The sequence below is a fragment of the Nerophis lumbriciformis genome, linkage group LG07 (genome assembly GCF_033978685.3).
Source record: "Nerophis lumbriciformis linkage group LG07, RoL_Nlum_v2.1, whole genome shotgun sequence".
Classification (NCBI taxonomy): domain Eukaryota; kingdom Metazoa; phylum Chordata; class Actinopteri; order Syngnathiformes; family Syngnathidae; genus Nerophis; species Nerophis lumbriciformis.
Genome location: NC_084554.2, coordinates 39863877 through 39886153, shown reverse-complemented (window position 1 = coordinate 39886153; position 22277 = coordinate 39863877). Strand labels below are relative to the sequence as shown.

General features: G+C 40.3%; 2 protein-coding genes across 2 annotated transcripts in view; one reads left to right on the top strand and one right to left on the bottom strand.

The window, feature by feature from the left end:
• The first annotated feature begins 1613 nt into the window (after positions 1-1613).
• Positions 1614-22072, top strand: smpx (small muscle protein X-linked). Its single transcript, XM_061965130.1, has 5 exons — positions 1614-2021; positions 6920-6969; positions 15426-15512; positions 15652-15827; positions 21181-22072. Exons 1-4 carry the CDS (start codon positions 1862-1864, stop codon positions 15805-15807), a joined length of 453 nt encoding a protein of 150 aa, XP_061821114.1. The 5' UTR covers positions 1614-1861; the 3' UTR covers positions 15808-15827; positions 21181-22072.
• The window catches only part of cnksr2a (connector enhancer of kinase suppressor of Ras 2a), a 91217-nt gene continuing 80075 nt past the window's right edge, over positions 11136-22277 (bottom strand). Inside the window, exon 24 of the mRNA XM_061965122.2 lies at positions 11136-15474. Within this exon, the coding sequence (XP_061821106.1) occupies positions 15427-15474 (48 nt within the window). The 3' untranslated portion in view covers positions 11136-15426. The remainder of the gene's footprint in view (positions 15475-22277) is intronic.

Below are 22277 nucleotides of genomic sequence, written 5' to 3'. Positions count from 1 at the left end.
TAAAAAAAGCTTCAAAGTGCCTGATTTTAACCATCCGTCCATTTTCCTGTGACGTCACATAGTGAAGCCAACACAAACAAACATGGCGGAAAGAACAGCAAGGTATAGCGACATTAGCTCGGATTCAAACTCGGATTTCAGCGGCTTAAGCGATTCAACAGATTACGAATGTATTGAAACGGATGGTTGTAGTGTGGAGGCAGGTAGCGAAAACGAAATTGAAGAAGAAACTGAAGCTATTGAGCCATATCAGTTTGAACCGTATGCAAGCAAAACCGCCGAAAACGACACGACAGCCAGCGACACGGGAGAAAGCGAGGACGAATTCGGCGATCGCCTTCTAACCAACGATTGGTATGTGTTTGTTTGGCATTAAAGGAAACTAACAACTATGAACTAGGTTTACAGCATATGAAATACCTTTGGCAACAACATGCACTTTGAGAGTGCAGACAGCCCAATTTTCATCAATTAATATATTCTGTAGACATACCCTCATCCGTGCTCTTTTCCTGAAAGCTGATCTGTCCAGTTTTGGAGTTGATGTCAGCAGGCCAGGGAAGCTAGGGTCGATATTCTTCTCTTGATCATCTTCGGTGGCATAAGGGACAGTGTGAGCCAAGACATCCAGGGGGTTTAGCTCGCTCGTCTGCGGGAACAAACTGCCGCCATTGCTTGCCGTGCTACCGAGTTCCTTTGTCCCTGAATTGCTCACACACTCCGGCAGATTCAATGGGGGTCTGGCGGCAGATTTCTTTGACTTTATCGTTGGAAATGCATCTGCTTTGAGTGTTGCAGCATATCCACACATTCTTGCCAACTCTGTCGTAGCATAGCTTTCGTCGGTAAAGTGTGCGGAACAAACGTCCAATTTCTTGCCACTTTCGCATCTTTGGGCCACTGGTGCAACTTGAATCCGTCCCTGTTCGTGTTGTTACACCCTCCGACAACACACCGACGAGGCATGATCTCTCCAATGTACGGAAAACAGTCGAAAAAACGGAGAAAAACAGAGCTGATTTGACTCGGTGTTTGAGACAATGGCGGATTGCTTCCCGATGTGACGTCACAACGTCCGAGAGCGAATATTAGAAAGGCGTTTAATTCGCCAAAATTCACCCATTTAGAGTTCGGAAATCGGTTAAAAAAATATATGGTCTTTTTTCTGCAACATCAAGGTATATATTGACGCTTACATAGGTCTGTGTCATGTCTGTGTAATCATGTTTTGTTTTAGTCATGTTTTTAGTTATTGGACTCTTTAGTTTCTGGCTTTTCACTCCCTTGTCTTGTTTCCATGATTACCCATTAGTTTCACCTGTTCCACGTTTGGACTCATTGTGCACTCTTGTTTGTCACCATAGCAACCCATTAGTTTTCACCTGTCACGTCACGCACCTGTTTCACGTTTTGAGTCACGCACCTGTTTTCGTTAATCATGTCTGTAGTATTTAAGTTTATTGTTTTTCAGTTTGTCTTTCTGGTGACATCCCCGCATTTATAATCTCCACACACTTATGACCCTTGCTGCGCTTTTTCATGCCGTTTTTTCATCCAAGTAAGTTTTCTTTATTCAAGCCATAGTTTGCAAGTTTTGTTTAATTGTTCATAGTTTCTGCCAATGTGCAAGTTCTGTGTTTATAGTCTAGTTTTGTACCTCCGCCCCTGTGCGCGCCTTTTGTTTGATCTTTTGTTTGTAGTTATAGTGTTTAAATAAATCATGTATTCCCCTTCACGCCACGTATGGTCCAAATCTTTTGCACCTCGGGAGAACAAACCACGCCATAGTCCAAGTCGTGACAGTCTGGTGATAATGTTCCCCTTTAAAGAGTACGTATAAGAAAAAAGAAGCTGACAGAAAATGGATATACATGCATGCAAAGAAACATGCTTAAAAGGCATTCTTCCCTTCTTGGAGGAGGAGCTTTACATTCTTCTGAGCCAATCAGGACAGGCGGAAACAGGTCAGGTAGGTGAAGAGAACCTCATAGAGCGTGCAGGCAGTGCACAGAAGCCAGGAGGTAAGAGGGCAGTCATGCCATTGACACATTTACCTGCACGATTGATGCATTTACCAGGACTATGCATGTGTGTGTGTGTGTGTGTGTGTGTGTGTGTGTGTGTGTGTGTGTGTGTGTGTGTGTGTGTGTGTGCACGCGCACATGTTGGAGTGTGTATCAGTGCAGAAATAGGGCAATGCCATTTTTGTCACCAAGCTCAAGAGCACTTAAGGTTGTATTGCTTAAATCATCACTTTTTTCAATGAAGTCTGGTATTACACCCCGAGTTGTTCATCCATCAGAACATTTTCCACTCTTCGGGCCTCATCGACATTTAAAAATACACTCAAATGAAAGAGAGTCAAGTGCGGTGACACTATTTGACTATGTCGCAGTCCATCTACGAGTGCGTCCGTGTGTGTGTGTGTGTGTGGGGATGGAAAGCAGGTCCCCTCTGTGCGTATCACTCGTCTATTTATAGTGAGAACAAATCCCAGATATGAGAGGAATCCTGCCACCACTTAGAGGCAGGAGAGAAGAGAGAGGAGGCGGGGAGATAGAGAAGTGAGGAGATGGGGAGTTGAGAGGAGTAGGGGACTCAGGAGGAGGCGTGTGTAAAGTCAGCCATCCGTCAAAGGAGTTTTGTGTCATCGGCAGGTAAGTTGCATGTAGTTTAGTCAGGCAGGTTCTCGATGTGTGTTCAGATCTAAATAGGCGCTCTGTCGCAGTATTGAAGTTGTTCAGGTTCTGCAGGAGTGCTTGAATGAGTGGAAAAGTGAAAGGGATAGTGTGGTTTTGCAGTTTTGCAGGGCAGGGAGGTCAGCTGCCGTTCTTGTCTTCAATGCTTGAGCTTGCACCTGTGTGTGTGTGCATGTGTGTGTGTGTGTGTGTGCGTGTGTGTGTGTGTGAGAGTGTTGTATCACACCAAGGGTCGTGTGTGTTATTGTTGTGGCACAAGCAGCACCCTGGAAACCAACCGAGCGAGGGAGCGAGAGCCCCCCCATGCAGAGGCTGCCCGTAGATAAGCTTAAATAGGCCACAGAAAGTTCTACGGTTACACGCCACTTCATTCGGGCTGATAGGAAACAGGCGCTCGCTTTAGCCACTTCATTAGGCACACCTGGATGATTTCATGAAAAAAAAAAACAACAACCCTGCCTTTAGAAGAGTAATACCGCAGTGTGCAACTGTAACGCCTCCTACTAAGCCAGGGGTCGGCAACCCAAAACGTTGAAAGAGCCATATTGGACCAAAAATACAAAAAACTAATCTGTCTGGAGCCGCAAAGAATGAAAAGCTGTATATAAGTGTTATAATGAAGGCAACACATGATGTAAGTGTCTATATTAGCTATAATAGCCTACTATCAAAATAACTGTGTTGACAGAAATGTTGAAATGTAATATTTATTCTACACATTTTTACAACATTAGAAACCATTAGTGAATCAGAGGCTTCTTAGCAGAAGGTGAGATAACTCCTGGAAATTACTGGCTTTTAATGGCCAAAGGTATAGATGTGTGTGTCCAAGTTAAAGGAAACGGCAGGCTGTCTCCTTTTAATAGATTTATTACAATCTTTGGCAAGCTAGGTAATGTTTGCTGTGGTCTGGAACAACATGGCACACAAACAACTATCTGAAATGCAGCCAATATTACATACAGATAATGTGTCATGAGACATGCACAACTAAATTATAAACAAAGAGGATAAAAGTAAAGGATATTAAATAAGCTCAAATATACCTACAAATGATGCAATATGTACATACAGCTAGCCTAAATAGCATGTTAGCATTGATTAGCTCGCAGACATGCACTGACCAAATGTGCCTGATTAGCACTCCAGCAAGTCAATAACATCAACAAAGTTCACATTTGTGCATTCACGCACAGCATAAAACATTTGGTGGACAAAATGAGACAAAGAAGTAGTGGAAGATTTTACATGTAAACAAACTGTTGAAGAACCGCCGAAATTATTAGGACAAAACAATGTTCACCAAATACTCTCATCAGTGAAGCATGCACACAAACATATTAAACAGTGGGCTTTCTAACAATTGGGAAGGTTTGTGTCATGTTTGTCCTGAAACAAAAATATACTAAAACAAAACAATAATTTTCCCCCTATCTTTTTCCATTTTCAATCCTTTTTTAAAAATGCTCCAGGGAGCCACTCGGGCGGCACTAAAGAGCCGCATGCGGCTCGAGAGCCGCGGGTTGCTGACCCCCGCACTAGGAGCTGCACATTATAAAATGTAAACAACCCATACTCAGTGGCCTAGTGGTTAGAGTGTCCGCCCTGAGATCGGTAGGTTGTGAGTTCAACGGCCGAGTCATACCAAAGACTATAAAAATGGGACCAATTACCTCCCTGCTTGGCACTCAGCATCAAGGGTTGAAATTGGGGGTTAAATCACCAAAAATGATTCCCGGGCGCGGCCACCGCTGCTGCCCACTGCTCCCCTCACCTCCCAGGTGATCAAGGGTGATGGGTCAAATGCAGAGAATAATTTTGCCACACCGAGTGTGTGTGTGACAATCATTGGTACTTTACCTTTTAACTTTAACTTTAATCCAGACGGGCTCAGAGGACACTGATGTCAGGCCTGTCAAATAATTAAGACACCAAGTCTTCAACTAAGTTGTTTTGGGGGCCAGATAACCAAAAAAAAGCTATTAGTCATATTTTGTTTATTTCGGAGAACCAGCGTCCTCTGCAGTAGACATTTGATTTGGGGTCTATTCATTTTGTCAGTTACAGGAGCGCTGTGCTCTTTTTAAGGACCTTCTGCAAAAATGTGAATTTCTCACAAGTATTTTTTTAAACTGAACTCACCAGTTGAATAGCCCAAATGATGACAAACAGAGGACCTAAACTAGAACCTTGAGCAACACTATTAGTGTAACTGAAAATTTTTAACAAATGACTACTGACTGCATCTGAATTAAAGGCCTACTGAAATGCGATTTTCTTATTCATACTTGATCATTTCGCGATATTGCCATATTTTTGCTGAAAGGATTTAGTAGAGAACATCGACGATAAAGTTCGCAACTTTTGGTCACTGATAAAAAAGCCTTGCCTGTACCGGAAGTAGCAGACGAGTAGCGTGACGTCACAGGTTGTGGAGCTCCTCACATCTGCACATTGTTTACAATCATGGCCACCAGTAGCGAGAGCGATTCGGACCGAGAAAGCGACGATTTCCCCATTAATTTGAGCGAGGATGAAAGATTTGTGGATGAGGAAAGCGAGAGTGAAGGACTAGAGGGCAGTGGGAGCAAATCAGATAGGGAAGATGCTGTGAGAGGCGGGTGGGACCTGCTATTCAGCTGGGAATGACTAAAACAATAAATAAACACAAAACATATATATACTCTATTAGCCACAACACAACCAGGCTTATATTTAATATGCCACAAATTAATCCCGCATAACAAACACCTCCCCCCTCCCGTCCATATAACCCGCCAATACAACTCAAACACCTGCACAACACACTCAATCCCACAGCCCAAAGTACCGTTCACCTCCCCAAAGTTCATACAGCATATATATTTTCCCAAAGTCCCCAAAGTTACGTACGTGACATGCACATAGCGGCACGCACGTACGGGCAAGCGATCAAATGTTTGGAAGCCGAAGCTGCATGCGTACTCACGGTACCGCGTCTGTGTATCCAACTCAAAGTCCTTCTGGTAAGAGTCTCTGTTGTCCCAGTTCTCCACAAGCCAATGGTAAAGCTTGACTGTCATCTTTCGGGAATGTAAACAATGAAACACCGGTTGTGTTTGTGTTGCTGCAGTCGGCCGCAATACACCGCTTCCCACCTACAGCTTTCTTCTTTGCTGTCTCCATTGTTCATTGAACAAATTGCAAAAGATTCACCAACACAGATGTCCAGAATACTGTGGAATTTTGCGATGAAAACAGACGACTTAATAGCTGGCCACTATGCTGTCCCAAAATGTCCTCTACAATCCGTGACGTCACGCGCAGGCATCATCATACTGAAACGTTTTCAGCAGGATATTTCGGCGCAAAATTTAAAATTGCACTTTAGTAAGCTAACCCGGGCGTATTGGCATGTGTTGCAATGTTAAGATTTCATCATTGATGTATAAACTATCAGACTGCGTGGTCGGTAGTAGTGGGTTTCCGTAGGCCTTTAAACAAGATACAGCATACAGAAATCTTACTTACCAAATTTAGAAAATGACCCGTTTTGTACCGTGTTGATGTGCTTCAATGAACAGTAGGGCGTAAATGGGTTTCTGTATAGTATTTCTCCAGCAGCAATGGTCATGTGGTGACATAAATGATGGCCTTTTGAGAGGTAATTATTGAAGTCGGACATCACTGAAGGCCCAGGTGTTAAACGCAGGGCCCGCCGCTGATACAACAGCAGTGCTTTTAGGAATTTGCTGCAAAAAATGTTTGTCTACCAAGTTTGGACTTGAACTTGGGGTTCAGTATGGTGTCATTCCTGGGCAAAATGTGGTCCTCTGGCTGCCAATTGAATAGCTGCTTGAGTCCAACCCCTGATTGGTTACAGAATTGACTAACTGCGTCCTAATACTTTTGTCTATTTGTGGCATCCATGCAAGTTAAAAATGCATAAATGATTGTTACTAAACCAGTTTTTTGTCCTGTGTAAAGGAACCCCACTTTCAAATCAGCCCATAATACGGTATTCCCCCCAGCTGACTCAATTGGATGCTGAAATCGATCTCTTTTATTGTGCCCCTCACCCCCCAACCCGCTCATTAATGATGCACACGGCAGTCCCTATCTACCGGCCATTCTATGGCACGGTCGCTACGCAACGGAAACGCTAGCCAGCAGGCCGCACACATCGTCACATGACCTGCGAACATACGCACATAGATGCTGAACGTCTGTGTTCTCTGCAGGTCAAGTGGCGATTATGTCCAAGCGTCCGTCCAACGTCAAGGCCCTGCAGGTAAAAAAAAAAAAAAAAAAAAAAAATGTGGTGCTTGGTGTGCGTAGGAGTGTGTCTGTGGCCACGAAACGGCCAAAATATTGTATTAAGCCATTTGTATATGCCAGTACATGCAGACTATAGACCTCAATTCAAGTTTGCCACTTGTTGCTAGGCAGATTTCATATAATATTCCCATTGGCACTCTTCTACTCCTGAACCGCTGCGCAAAAGAGTGTCAAAACCCGCCCCCTTGCTGTGTTACCTGTGCTGTTATATTTTCTGACAAATACACCACAAGGTGGCGCTGTTATTAAACCCGACGACTTGAATTTTCTCACACGCTGCTTTAGAAAACAACTCAGTGCAGTGCTTCTCAATTATTTTCTATCATGACCCCAGCCAGCAGGGAGGATTGTTTACAACACACAGCACACTGTGTGAGTTACGTTATTTATTTAATCACATTATTATCAAGGTAGATGAATAAAATGAGGAGAGATACCATCTTAAACCAATTAAGTTGTGAAGTTGATTACATCAAATTGTAACATTTAATCCTAATGGGACAAAGGCAGACTTTTTTTTTTGCCCTTTTAGTGACGTTTTGCTGTATTTTGGCCATCATTTTTGCTGTGTTACTCTATTGTACATGATTTATTTTTAATTTTTAAAATGTCAATGTCCAATTCTTTTACAGGTGTATGATACACTGGTAGTTATTAAATAATATCCCCAAACCAAGTAAACAGGACATGAAAGTCCTTGTTTTTCAAAAGGCATAAAAAACATTTTTGGATTTTTATTTTGACTTTTTTGGCTCAAATCTCTTAATCAACCTCAGTCCTATATCAAAAACACCAACAATGTTATGCTTTTTTTTTTAAAAATGTTAACCCTTTGAAGGTATTTTGATCAAATGCTGTCACAGTTTTTAATTAGTATGAGTTAGCACGGGACAAGCGGTAGAAAATGGATGGATGGATGGATAGTATAACATAACAAATGACCAATCTAGACCTGTGACATTATCTAATGAATGAATGAAATAAGTTTATTTCGGTCATATAATCAACCATCAACCACATCAACAATCATACACATTTACACACAAAAAGAAAAGAAAAGAAAAAGAATGACCGAAAAAGGAATAGGCTGAAGCCAAAGCTTATATTTGCCTATCCTATACCTCCACTGAAAATAAGATTGCCTGGAACATCAACGTTGAAAAAAATCAATCAAAAAAAATAAAAAATAAATCAATGGGATGAAAGTAATCATTTGTTATATTTTATAGTTTTCAATTATTTCACCTTTCAAGGTTTTCTTGACAAAGAATTTATCTAAATCAACTAACCAACTAATCAAAATACCTTTAATGTTTGATATTTTTGTTTAGGACTGATGCACATAAGGTAAAACAAAATAAAGAATGTTTTACTCCTCTTATGTCCTACATGTCCTTGAAGGTAAATAAAATGTAATGTCACAAGGAAGACACAGGAAAATGTGCAAACGATTCACTGGGTTGTGCATTTTTACACGGCATTAACTGTAAACATTGGTCACTTGTCAGCTTTATCAACTTACTCCTTTTCAGAGATGTTTTGAGTTTGTTTTGTGCAAAATGTGCAACATTATTGTAGCTTTTCAGAAGGGAAGAACAGTGCATATTTGTATTTACTGCACAGTGTGGGTATTTTCTTTATTCTCAATTCTTTCAAACCTATTACACAACATTTGTCTGCTTTATATAAACACGTTTAAACTTCAGTGCAATTCGCACAGAAAACCTACAACAACAACAGAAGGACATGATTTTACTCATATTTAGTGGCTGCAGTGAGCCCTTTTTTGCGGTACATATCTTTTTAAATCTGGGTTTCAAACTCAATATTGCTCCTTTTAACTCTAGTTCAATGTTGAACTAGGATCTGTACTTGCAGTAGAAAAAAACATGTTGCAAAGGGGTAGTAGAATGTGCATAAAAGTAAACACACACCGGTCCTTCCTCATTTCCTACCGAAGTTACAGTGAATCCAAAGATCATGTGTGATCATACTTCTGGGGCTTTTTATTCTGGTTATCGTTAGTTGTTTTCATTGCCGCTGACGACTTCGCTAAAATAATGAAATTCTTAGCCCATAAGTCCTTGGTAGGGATGTCCGATAATGGCTTTTTGCCCATATCCGATATTCCGATATTGTCCAACTCTTTAACGACCGATACCGACATCAACCGATACTGATATATACAGTTGTGGAATTAACACATTATTATGCCTAATTTGGACAACCAGGTATGGTGAAGATAAGGTCCTTATTTTTAATTATTAATAAAATAAAATAAGATAAATAAATTAAAAACATTTTCTTGAAAAAAAAGAAGAAAGTAAAACAATATAAAAACAGTTACATAAAAACTAGTAATTAATGAAAATGAGTAAAATTAACTGTTAAAGGTTAGTACTATTAGTGGACTGCAGACTGTATTGATACATATTGATAATATATAATGTAGGAACCAGAATATTAATAACAGAAAGAAACAACTCTTTTGTGTGAATGAGTGTAAATGGGGGATGGAGGTTTTTTGGGTTGGTGCACTAATTGTAAGTACATCTTGTGTTTTTTATGTTGATTTAATAAAAAAATAAAATAAATAAAAACGATACTGATAAAAAAAAAACGATACCGATAATTTCCGATATTACATTATAAAGCATTTATCGGCTGATAATATCGGCAGGCCGATATTATCGGACATCTCTAGTCCTTGGTCCATTATGTAATGGTTATACAACATTGAGGATGTCTGCATTACACGTATGCTACACATTTCTCGTTTACAGTCATAATAAACGCACTGCTGGAAAACAATGAAAAGACAGGAAGAGTCGGCAGGAAAATGACAATTATGAGTTTATTTATACACAATAAGAGAAAAATAACCTTAGAGGAAAATCAAATTCAAAACATGTGTATGCTTAAAGCCTTTAGCATATCTGTATATGGAATTGAATTATGGAATTGATTCACCAAAGAAATATGATTCAGTTTAAGAGACGGTTCAAACTACAAGTGTTCACAAATTACACAGAACAAGAATTACGATGAACATCTTGAACCCTTTTTTTTTTTTATTGAGACAAAGATTATTAGGGACCGAGTCCCTTTGGGACAGAGGACCCTATTGTATTTCTAGCGTTTTATTATTATACCGGCGCCTCTTTGAGCTGTAATTTGACCCCCTTAACATGCTTCAAAACTCACCAAATTGGACACACACATCAGGACTGGCGGAAATTGCGATCTAATCAAAAAACCAAACCCCAATACTCAAAATTGCGCTCTAGCAAGGAAGAAAACACAGACAAAACTGCCTGTAACTCCCAGTAGGAATGTCGTAGAGCATACTTGCCAAACCTCCCGGATTTTCCGGGAGACTCCCGAAATTCAGCGCCTCTCCCGAAAACCTCCCGGGACAAATTTTCTCCCGAAAAACTCCCGAAATTCAGGCGGACCTGAGTGACGTGTTGACAACACACAACAACAGTGTCTACCGTAAAGCAGTTCGTCTGCCGTAAACAGCAATGTTGTGACACTTTTAAACAGGACAATACTGCCATCTACTGTACATGCATATGTGACCCACCCATAATGTGTCACATTTTTGTGTTGATTTATTTATTTTATTTTGTGGTTTGAATTCGTTTTTGGAGCTGTCATTACACATTTATCAGTATTCACATTGGTCAGTAGGGGGCAGTAGGGCGTTTCTTCCCAATTGAATGCTATCGCCTGCAGTCTTGTCATTCTGATGAGCGCGACCAGTCTGTGAACAATTGAAACGTCCTGTGTGCTTTTTCCTCCTGTATAACAGGTTAGTTTTGGTGAATCAACTCACTGAATAATATCCATGTGATCTTTATAAGTTTAAGTACACATTCTGATGGTGGAGCCTAACTCTAAAGTGTTTGTGAGTTGTAGTTTGTAAATGAACACTGAAATTCAAGTATTTATTTTATTTACATATATATATATATATATATATATATATATATATATATATATATATATATATATAGCTAGAATTCACTGAAAGTCAAGAATTTCTTATATATATATATCTTAACCACGCCCCAACCACGCCCCCCGCACCACCCCCGACCACGCCCCCGCCCCCCACCTCCCGAAATCGGAGGTCTCAAGGTTGGCAAGTATGTCGTAGAGACATGAAACAAAAACCTCTATGTAGGTCTCACTTAGACCTATATTTCATACACTGACAACCCCCAGCAAAAATCAACAGGAAGTGTGCAATTCCCCCTTCAAAACACAAGTTGTGTAAAAACAGTCACCTTTATTCAAACATTATCTCCTTTGAGCGCGTTTGTCGTGTCGGCTTCAAATTAGCACAGGAGAGAGATTGAACCCTTCTGATTAAAAGTTGATGAAAGAGTTTTAATTACTGCTCCGGTTTGGATTTTATGAGCCCTCAAAGTCGGTCCCGTCCATCGCTGCTTGCAGCTTTAATTTATGTATTTAATATTTGTTTGCTTACTATGGTATATTATTTATTTATTATTTATGTATTCACTGTTCTGTTACAGAGAAAAAGGAAATTGAATACAATTACTATGGTATGAAAAGGGGTGGGCTTCACAGTGGCAGAGGGGTTAGTGCATCTGCCTCATAATACGAAGGTCCGGAGTAGTCTTGGGTTCAATCCCGGGCTCGGGATCTTTCTGTGTGGAGTTTGCATGTTCTCCCCGTGACTGCGTGGGTTCCCTCCGGGTACTCCGGCTTCCTCCCACCTCCAAAGACATGCACCTGGGGATAAGTTGATTGGCAACACTAAATTGGCCCTAGTGTGTGAATGTGAGTGTGAATGTTGTCTGTCTATCTGTGTTGGCCCTGCGATGAGGTGGCGACTTGTCCAGGGTGTACACCGCCTTCCGCCCGATTGTAGCTGAGATAGGCTCCAGCGCCCCCCGCGACCCCAAAGGGAATAAGCGGTAGAAAATGGATGGATGGATGGATGAAAAGGGGTAGGATTAAATAAGCTCTGCTTCCTCCTACTCCTTTTCGGACGTGCTGTAATGAAACAACTGGAATTGTGTGATGCATTACATTGTATCGTATGCAAGTTCGAAATAAACTGAAACTGGACTGAACTGAAATAACCTCAGAAAGTGCCGCTTTAAAAAAAATATTTGTCACTGCTAAGCTAACATGCAGACACTAAAAATGGTTGGTTGTTTGCATTCAAAACAAAGAGTCCACTTGTGTATGTTTAAGTATTTATTGGTGAAGGCAAGTACACTTATTTTTTGACACTGTGCATGTACAGCAAAGAGTTATAGTGCAGCGTTGTAGCGAGGCAGAGTGATCAAGTATACTGTATGTTTATACTTAAGTTTGGATGTGTTGCCATGGCTTCTCGTCTCTCTCGCTCCCCGTTGTGCTCGTTTGCTCGTCTAACCATGAGTAGGGCATTTTTGTCTCTCCAACACAAGAACAGCGTCACAATAATGTCATAATATTTAGAAAAGACATGCCAACTAGTATATATTGTAACATCTTTAAATACATAATTTCCATAATAAACAGCTTTAAGTATAAACACAAAGGAGCATTCCACGGAATCGGTGCCATTTGCACACCCAAGAAATAACTATAAAATGTGTAAATAAAATGTATAAATGGTCAACAAAGTTAAGTTTAAACATTTTTTTTTACTAAGCAAAGTGTCCTGCACATTGATTATTTAATACATGCTATTTGAAATATACATTTAAACTAATAAAATTGCCTGTCCTCACTTCCTAAAGTGAGACTTTACTATGAAATATAATCATTTAAATGCAGTCTGCTGAAAATGATGGAAAGCGCCACTCTGCATAGCAACTGACGCTGTGGTCAAAGTTGGAATTGCCACAGAGCACATTTGAAAATATTCAACATTTAACTGCCATCTGGCGGCTAAAGTGGATAGTGCACACTCCAAATTTGTCACGTTTCATGTGTGAGGTAAACCGTGACGAATGGGGCCATATGAATCCCCTTCCTACTGTTTATTAATGGATTAATGGTGGGTGTAAAATCTCAGCACAGTCCTGTGACCTAAATTATTTTTGATGTTATTAGGTTTTTGTTGTTGAATCACTGTAATGTGCTTAGTGCCAACATGTTATCAACATAAATCATGTGGCTATATATTTCATTTATATGCCAATTACTTTATATGCTAGAAACTAACTGTTGTTACTTTCAGTCCTGTTACTCAAAAGACTTAGAAACCAAAAATGAAATAAAGTGGCTTGAGATGGCCAATGCACATTTTTTTTAATTTTAAATTGTAACTGGTGAGATTTAGAGTTGCAAAAAGACAGAAATGTATGTTTGCAAATGGCACCGATTCAGTGGCAGGGCCCAGAAATACTTCAAGGCTTAGCTCAGGGGTGTCCAAAGAGTACTTGGAGCTAGTTTTTCATTGGCCCTCAGTATACTAAATACACTATATTGCCAAAAGTATTGGGCCACCCATCCAAATGATCAGAATCAGTTGTATAAAATCAAGCACTTAGGCATAGAGACTGTTTCTACAAACATTTGTGAAATAATGGGCCGCTCTCAGGAGCTCAGTGATTTCCAGCGTGGAACTGTCATAGGATGCCACCTGTGCAACAAATCCAGTCGTGAAATTTCCTCGCACCTAAATATTCTGGGTTTGAAGGTTGCCAGGAGAATGGTACATTTCGGACTGCATTGTGCCGAATGTGAAATTTGGTGGAGAAGGAATTATGGTGTGGGGTTGTTTTTCAGGAGTTGAGCTTGGCTCCTTAGTTCCAGTGAATGGAACTTTGAATGCTCCAGGATACCAAAACATTTTGGACAATTCCATGCTCCCAACCTTGTGGGAACAGTTTGGAGCGGGCCCCTTCCTCTTCCAACATGACTGTGCACCAGTGCACAAAGCAAGGTCCATAAAGACATGGATGACAGAGTCTGGTGTGGATGAACTTGACTGGCCTGCACAGAGTCCTGACCTGAACCCGATAGAACACCTTTGGGATGAATTAGAACGGAGACTGAGAGCCAGGCCTTCTCGACCAACATCAGTGTGTGACCTCACCAATGCGCTTTTGGAAGAATGGACAAAAATTCTTATAAACACACTCCGCAACCTTGTGGACAGCCTTCCCAGAAGAGTTGAAGCTGTAATGGTGGCAAAAGGTGGACCGACATCATATTGAACCCTATGGGTTAGGAATGGGATGGCACTTCAAGTTCATATGTGGTCAAATACTTTTGGCAATGTAGTGTACATAGAATTGAACCAAAAAAGCAAAAAGGTGCAATGCAACAAGAAAAAATTTAACATTTTGATATAATGATAACACTGATCATAATAGTAATACACTCTGTCACCTATAACAGTGGTCCCCAACCACCGGGCCGCGAAATTAAAAATAATAATAATAAAAAAAAATAATAATAATAATAATAAAATAAAATAATATTTTTTATTTTTTATTAAATCAACACCCCCCGCGACCCCGAAGGGAATAAGTGGTAGAAAATAGATGGATGGAACATAAAAAACACACAATACACTTACAATTAGTGCACCAACCCAAAAAACCTCCCACCCCCATTTACACTCATTCACACAAAAGGGTTGTTTCTTTCTGTTATTAATATTTCTGGTTCCTACATTATATATCAATATATATCAATACAGTCTGCATGGATAAGCACACATGATTGTATTTTTTTATGACAAAAAACAAAAAAACCTTTGTCCGTGGGACAATCTTTAAGCGTTGACCGGTCCGCAGTTACAAAAAGGTTGGGGACCACTGACCTATAACACAAATCTGACTAAATTCTGTCTTTTCCTACCACATTTAATAAATCAATTCTTTGAATTTCAGTACGCAAAAAGGTTTGGACACCCCAAGCTTAGCTAAACAAACACAATAGCACGTTAAGATTACCGGTAGAATAGATCAAAACACGGACATTGCTTCCAAAACTGAAGCTTTTCCAACAACATGGACACTCACTTAACCATCATGTAATTGTCTCAACATAAGATGCATGGTTCCTTTCAATCTTTGGTTGCACCCAGCGGAATGTTTAGGCGGTGATTGTTAGCGGCAAACATGCGGCGGATGGACTCTCGAACAAAAAACCTCTTTAGTCCAGCACACACACGTTTACACTGTACACTGAGTTGTGTCCAAAGTCGGGACAAGATTAAGCTCCTTTTAGGGGGAAGACCGGAGGAGGCTATGACTCGTTTAGTCAAGACATAAGGGGGGCTTGTGGGGACTCTCTCACACACACACACACACACACACACACACACACACACACACACACACACACACACACACACACACACACACACACACACACACACACACACACACCTCAAGTTTCTCAATGGGATGTCTTGCTGTCCTTCAGGCTAATCTGAACATCCCGATGGGAGCTCTGCGTCCAGGGGCGGGACATCCTGTGAGGAGGAGAGAGGAGACGGGAGAAGCACACGAGGTAAATGTCCACAAAAAAGTGGTAAAAATGGATATGTGCCCTTATCCAGATCTGCAATAAAATAGCAGGTTCTTCCTTTCTCTTGTCCCACCCCCGTCACACAGTAATTCTGATTTCTGTTTCTGTCATTCACATATAGGCTCCCTCGCCGCCGGACGAGCAGTCCGGGGACGCGGCTCACACGCCGGAGGACAAAAAGACGTTGCCGGGCGCCGTCAAGCTGCCGGGGCCGGCGGTCAACCTCTCGGAGCTGCAGAACGTCAAGAGCGAACTACGCTGGGTCACCAAGGAATAACACCTGTGCTGCTGTGCAAGGTGACGGTGCACATCATGGCAGTATTAATGTCGTAAAAAAGACGTCCCGTTCAAGGCCCAGACAAACTGGAAGTAGCCGTTTATGAGGGAGAAGGGGCAGAAGAAAAGGCCTGACTTATTCAAATAGTAATACAAATGTTTTAGTGTATTTCCATGCACAATGGATGAACATTTTTAGAATACAACGTCTGGCAAAAAGGATAGCATCAGCAGACTTGGAGGATGTTCATTCACTTGTTTAATTTTGTAGAAAAAGCAGGTAACATAGATGACACAAAACTAGAGTAATTTCCAGGGATGTCCGATAATATTGGACTGCCGATATCATCGGCCGATAAATGCTTTAAAATGCAATATCGGAAATTATCGGTATCGGTTTCAAAATTATCGATATCAGTTTCCGGAAGTAAAATTTATGACTTTTTAAAACGCCGCTGTGTACACGGACGTAGGGAGAAGTACATAGCGCCAATAAACCTTAAAGGCACTGCCTTTGCGTGCCGGCCCAGTCACAGAATATCCTACGGCTTTTCACAAACACAAGTGAATGCAAGGCATAAAGGTATAAACAACTTTAACACTGTTACAAATATGCGCCACACTGTGAACCCACCAAACAAGAATGACAAACACATTTCGGGAGAACATCCGCACCGTAACACAACATAAACACAACAGAACAAATACCCAGAACCCCTCGCAGCACTAACTCTTCCGGGACGCTACAATATACACCCCCGCTACCCCCTACCCCTCCCACGCGTCCCAAATTCCAAGATGCTGTTTTGAGGCATGTTAAAAAAAATAATACACTTTGTGACTTCAATAATAAATATGGCATTTTTTTTCCATAACTTGAGTTGATTTATTTTGGAAAACCTTGTTACATTGTTTAATGCATCCAGCGGGGCATCACAACAAAATTAGGCATAATAATGTGTTAATTCCACGACTGTATATATCGGTATCGGTTGATATCGGAATCGGTAATTAAGAGTTGGACAATATCGGAATATCGGATATCGGCAAAAAAGCCATTATCGGACATCTCTAGTAATTTCCAAGTGCAACTTTCTGGCTTTAAGAAACACTAAAATAAATCAAGAAAAAAAGTGTGGTAGTCAATAAAAGTTTCATTTTTAGAAGAAAAAAAAAAGATTCACTCAATTCTTAGGGGAAAAAAATTAGGAAGTCATTAAAAAAAAAAAAAAACTACAACACACCACTGGTACTTTGTTGCACCACCTCTGGTTTTTATAAAAGCGTGCAGTTTGTGAGGCATGGACGAGTGACAAACAGAACATCAATCTTTCTACAACTTTCTCTGATTGCTGTTGTCAGATTAGCTTTTGCAGGTTGGAGTCTCGTCATGGATAATTTTTTTCCAATTTCCACCACACATTTTACATTGATTGATTGAGATCCAGACTATTTTAAGGCCATGACAAGATGACTTACAGTATGTATCTTTCTTCAGGTAAAGTTTTTACACTTTTTGCTCTAAAGCAGGGATGTCAAAGGTACGGCCCGGGGGCCGGATTAGACCCACAAACAGGTTTCATCCGGCCCGCCGGATGAGTTTGCTAAGTATGAAAATTAACCTGAAAATTTTTGAATGAAAGAAACAGCTGTTCTAAATGTGTCCACTGGATGTCGACATAGCAATTCTTTGTATTTTTGTAGATGATGCTACAAATGTACAAACTAAACCACATGATGTTAGTACATCAGTCGAGGAAAATGATCTAACTACATAAATAACATCCTGTAATTTGATTTTGATATGATTTTTTTTTATCTTGATAGATTGAAAATTAACACCAATGAGTTGACTGATGAACAGTATCACATCATTTATTCAGAAAGTATAAATAAGGACAACTAAAGGTAGAAAACTATTAACCGCAACATGTAAGTGTAAAAAAAGCCAACAACAATATGATTTGTACAATTTCAGAATGTGCTTGTTCTATTTTTAAACAAAGAAGACAATCTGAAGTTGTCTTTATATTTAAGTTATTGTGCCGTGATTTTATCAGTCCGGCCCACTTGGGAGTAGATTTTTCCTCCATGTGGCCCCCGATCTAAAATTGCAAGATGCATTATCATCTTGAAAAATTATGTCATCATCCTCAAACATCCTTTCCATTGATGGAATAAGAAAAGTGTCAAAAATGTCAACTTGTGCATTTATTGATGATGTAATGACATCTATCATTACCTGACATCCAGCCCATATCATCCATGACTGTGGAATGTGCATTTTTTTCTTCAGGCAGTCGTCTTCATAAATCTCATTGGAAGTACACCAAACAGAAGTTTCAGCATCATCACCTTTCCCAATGCAGAGCCACGCTTTATCACTGATGATGACTTTCATCTAGTCATCCATAGTCCACCATTGCTTTTCCTTAGCCCATTGTAACCCTGTTGTTTATGTTTAGTTGTTAATGACGATTTTTGTTTAGCTTTTCTGTGTTTTAATCTCATTTCCTGTAGGCGCTTTCTTACAGTTTGGTCACAGACGGTGACCCCAGTTTCCGTTCATTTGTTCTTCAGTTGTTTCTCTGTACATTCTCCGTTTTCAAGACATATTGCTTGAAGGTTTCTGTTTTGGAACTTTGATGTTTTCCTTGGTCTACCAGTATGCTTGCCTTTTACAAACTTCCCAAGTTGTTTGTACTTGGTCCATATTTTACACACAGCTGACTGTGAACAATCTTCTTCTTGAAGATGTTTGATAATCCTCTCCTTTGTTGCAATTGACATGTCTCGTGTCAATCCACCTGGTGCAACAGCTCTCCAGGGTGTGAATACTCACTTTTAACTGCAGACTAATGAACACATTTCATCTAATGCAATCTAATCCAATGTCTTAGCTTTGGAAATGAACATTAACAGGGTGATTCCATTTTTCTCTCCTCTAGAATTGAGTGATTCTATAATAGTTTAAACATCTAAAAATGAAACTCTTACTGACTACCACAATTTGAATTCTTGATTTATTTTAGTGTTTCTTACAGACAGTTGCCATTTGAAATGACTACAGTTTTGTGTCATTTCTGTTACTTGTTTTTTCACCACAAAATTAAACTGAATGGACATCCTCCAAGTCTGGTGATTCCATCATTTTTGCCAAGGGTTTTACACTGAACAAAAATATAAACGCAACACTTTTGTTTTTGCTCCCATTTTCAAGAGTTGAACTCAAAGATCTAAAACTTTTACTATATACATAAAAGACCTATTCCTCTCAAATACTGTCTAAATCTGTGTTAGAGAGCATTTCTCCTTTGCCAAGATAATTCACCCCACCTCACATGTGTGACATATCAAGATGCTGATTAAACAACATGATTATTGCACAGGTGTACCTTAGGCTGCCCACAATAAAAGGACACTCTGAAATGTGTAGTTTTATCACACAGCACAATACCACAAATGGTTTGAGAAAGCGTGCAGTTGGCATTCTGACTGCAGGAATGTCCACCAGAGCTCTTCCCCTTGAATTCAATGTTAATTTCTCTACCATAAGCCGTCTCAAAGGCATTTCAGAGAATTGGGCAGTACATCCAACCGGCCTTACAACCGCAGACCACATGTAACCACACCAGCCCAGAGAATTGGGCAGTACATCCAACCGGCCTTACAACCGCAGACCACATCCAGTAGAGGTACCTCCATGATCATCTGAGACCAGCCAACTGGACAGCTGCTGCAACAATTGGTTTGCATAACCAAAGAATTTCTGCACAAAACTAAGAGAAACCGACTCAGGGAAGCTCATCTGCATGCTCGTCATCCTCATCGGGGTCTCGACCTGACTGCAGTTCGACGTCGTAACCGACTTGAGTGGGCAAATGCTCACATTCGATTGCGTCAGACATGTTGGAGAGGTGTTCTCCGTGGTGTTGTGTGGGAGAGCAGTTTGCTGATGTAACGTTGTGAATCAAGTGGCCCATGGTGGGGGTGCGGTTGTGGTAAGGGCAGCTGTATCTTTTAGACAACGAATGCAAATGCATTGTGAATGCACAGAGATACCATGACGAGATCCTAAGGCCCATTGTTGTGCCATTCACCCGAGACCATCACCTCATGTTGCAGCATGACAATGCACGGCCCCATGTTGCAAGGATCTGTACACAATTCCTGGAAGCTGAAAACATCCCAGTTCTTGCATGGCCAGCATACTCTCCTGACATGTCACCCATTGAGCATGTTTGGGATGCTGTGGATCGGCGTAAACGACCACGTGTTCCACTTCCTGCCAATATCCAGCAACTTGGCACAGCCATTGAAGAGGAGTGGACCAACATTCCACAGGCCACAATCAACAACCTGATCAACTCTATTGGAAGGAGATGCGTTGCACTGTGTGAGGCAAATGGTGGTCACACCTTAAACTGACTCCTTTTCTGACCCCTCCATCCACCAATAAAGCAAAACTGTACATTTCAGAGTGGCCTTTTATTGTGGGCAGCCTAAGGCACACCTGTGCAATAATCATGTTGTTTAATCAGCATCTTGATATGCCACACCTGTGAGGTGGGATTGATTATTTGGCAAATAAGAAATGCTCACTAACACAGATTTAGACAGATTTGTGAGCAACTTCTGAGAGGAATAGGTCTTTTGTATATATAGTAAACGTTTTAGATATTTGAGTTCAAAACAATAGTGTTTCGTTTATATTTTTTGTTCAGTACAGTAATAAATACATTTGGCATGTTGGTTTAAGAAGGTTTCATGTAGACTCGCAGTTTTTGATGTGCTCTTTGATGCTATTTCTTGCAGCAGTATCAATTAGCGTCACATGAGGGCGCTGTAGGATGCCCAACCTGCAATGCCTCTTGCTTGTGGGGAGGCGGGATTGAGTCAGGCTCTATTTATAACGTGTGTGTGTGTGTGTGTGTGTGTGTGTGTGTGTGTGTGATTTGACCCTCTCATGTCACTAAATAAGGTCAGCAAAATATTAGATATACGCATCTCAGGAGGACACAACACTGTGGTACAGCACTGTGATCAGGATAACATCTTATATTACAAATATATTATTAAATTAAATTGAATAAAAATACGTATAATATATTTTATTATAATTTTTTTTTGCATATAATGAAAATGTAATTTAATTATTAATTAAAGATATCATAATACAGTTAATTAAATACAAATAATTAGTACAATAATATATTTATTGCGGTGCATCATTATCTTTGTTTAGTCAAAGCAGTTTTTCAGTGTACTGGAATATCTAAAAAAGTGGCCATCTCTACCATGAAGATAACTATGATTGTATGTATTGCATGCATACACATTTTTTGCAAGCCAAGTGATTGTGTTTGTGTTTTAGGATCAATGTTTAGGTGCCGAGGAAGGACAATAAAGACTCGCCTGCTGCGGCTGTGAAGGCGCTTCCACGCGTTTGGCAACATTAGCAGCTTTGTGTGACCCGCTCTACATCAACAAACATCTCTCGAATTATTGAAATCATTCATACAAACGCAGCAATGACACAAAACAGCAAAGACACTTTTCAGTACTTGGCATTCTTTTATGACAATCTAGCGATGATGTTTTGTAAATGGCCGATTTTACGTGTTGCACTTTTTTTGGTCTTATTGTGTTGTTCTAATGAAACTGACATCTGCAGGAGCAATAAATCTATTTGGTTGTGACATCTATTTATGACCCCAAAATAATCTGTTTACCGCACAGCCATCACATTTAAGCAATGTATTATCGTCTCATGGAAAACAAACTTGGATACACTTAAGAGTAGTCCGTGTCCAGAGACTGTATGACGACGCTGGATAGCCGCAAGAGTATTGTGTGTTGTCCACAGGCGGTGGTTGAATCAGTCTGGGAGATGCACGAGTGCTGCCAACACAAGGGGGCAGCTGCAATTCATTGGGGGGAAACATGAATTCCAACATATACAGTGGCATTGTGAACAAGAAGATGATCAGATCTCTTTTTCTTCTTGAGTTTAAAGACACACAGTAGCCCCTTTAAATGTTTGGGATGTAACAATATGAACTTTTCTTATCACGGTTATTGTGACCAAAATCATCCCGGTTATCAATATTATCGTGGTATTTCTGAATGTGCTCAAAAAGTACTTCTACACAATGATTTCCTTTTTTTTTTAAATAATCAAAATAAATAGACCTATTGTAAAATTCACGATGTTGGATGTTTTGTGTCTAATGATTCACTAATAAGAGGCTGGCGTTGTCGCTTCCTACTCATTTCAGCACTGTAAAAACACCTCGTCTTGTGTCATACAACAATCACTCTGTTATAAGAGAGCACATCTTGCAGGTTCAATATGCACAATTGAACAGTTTGGTTGACAATAATGTTTTATACAAGTTTAGATTGGGGAATGTCGTTCCTTAAGTTAAAGTTCCCATGATAGTCACACACACACACTAGGTGTGGTGAAAT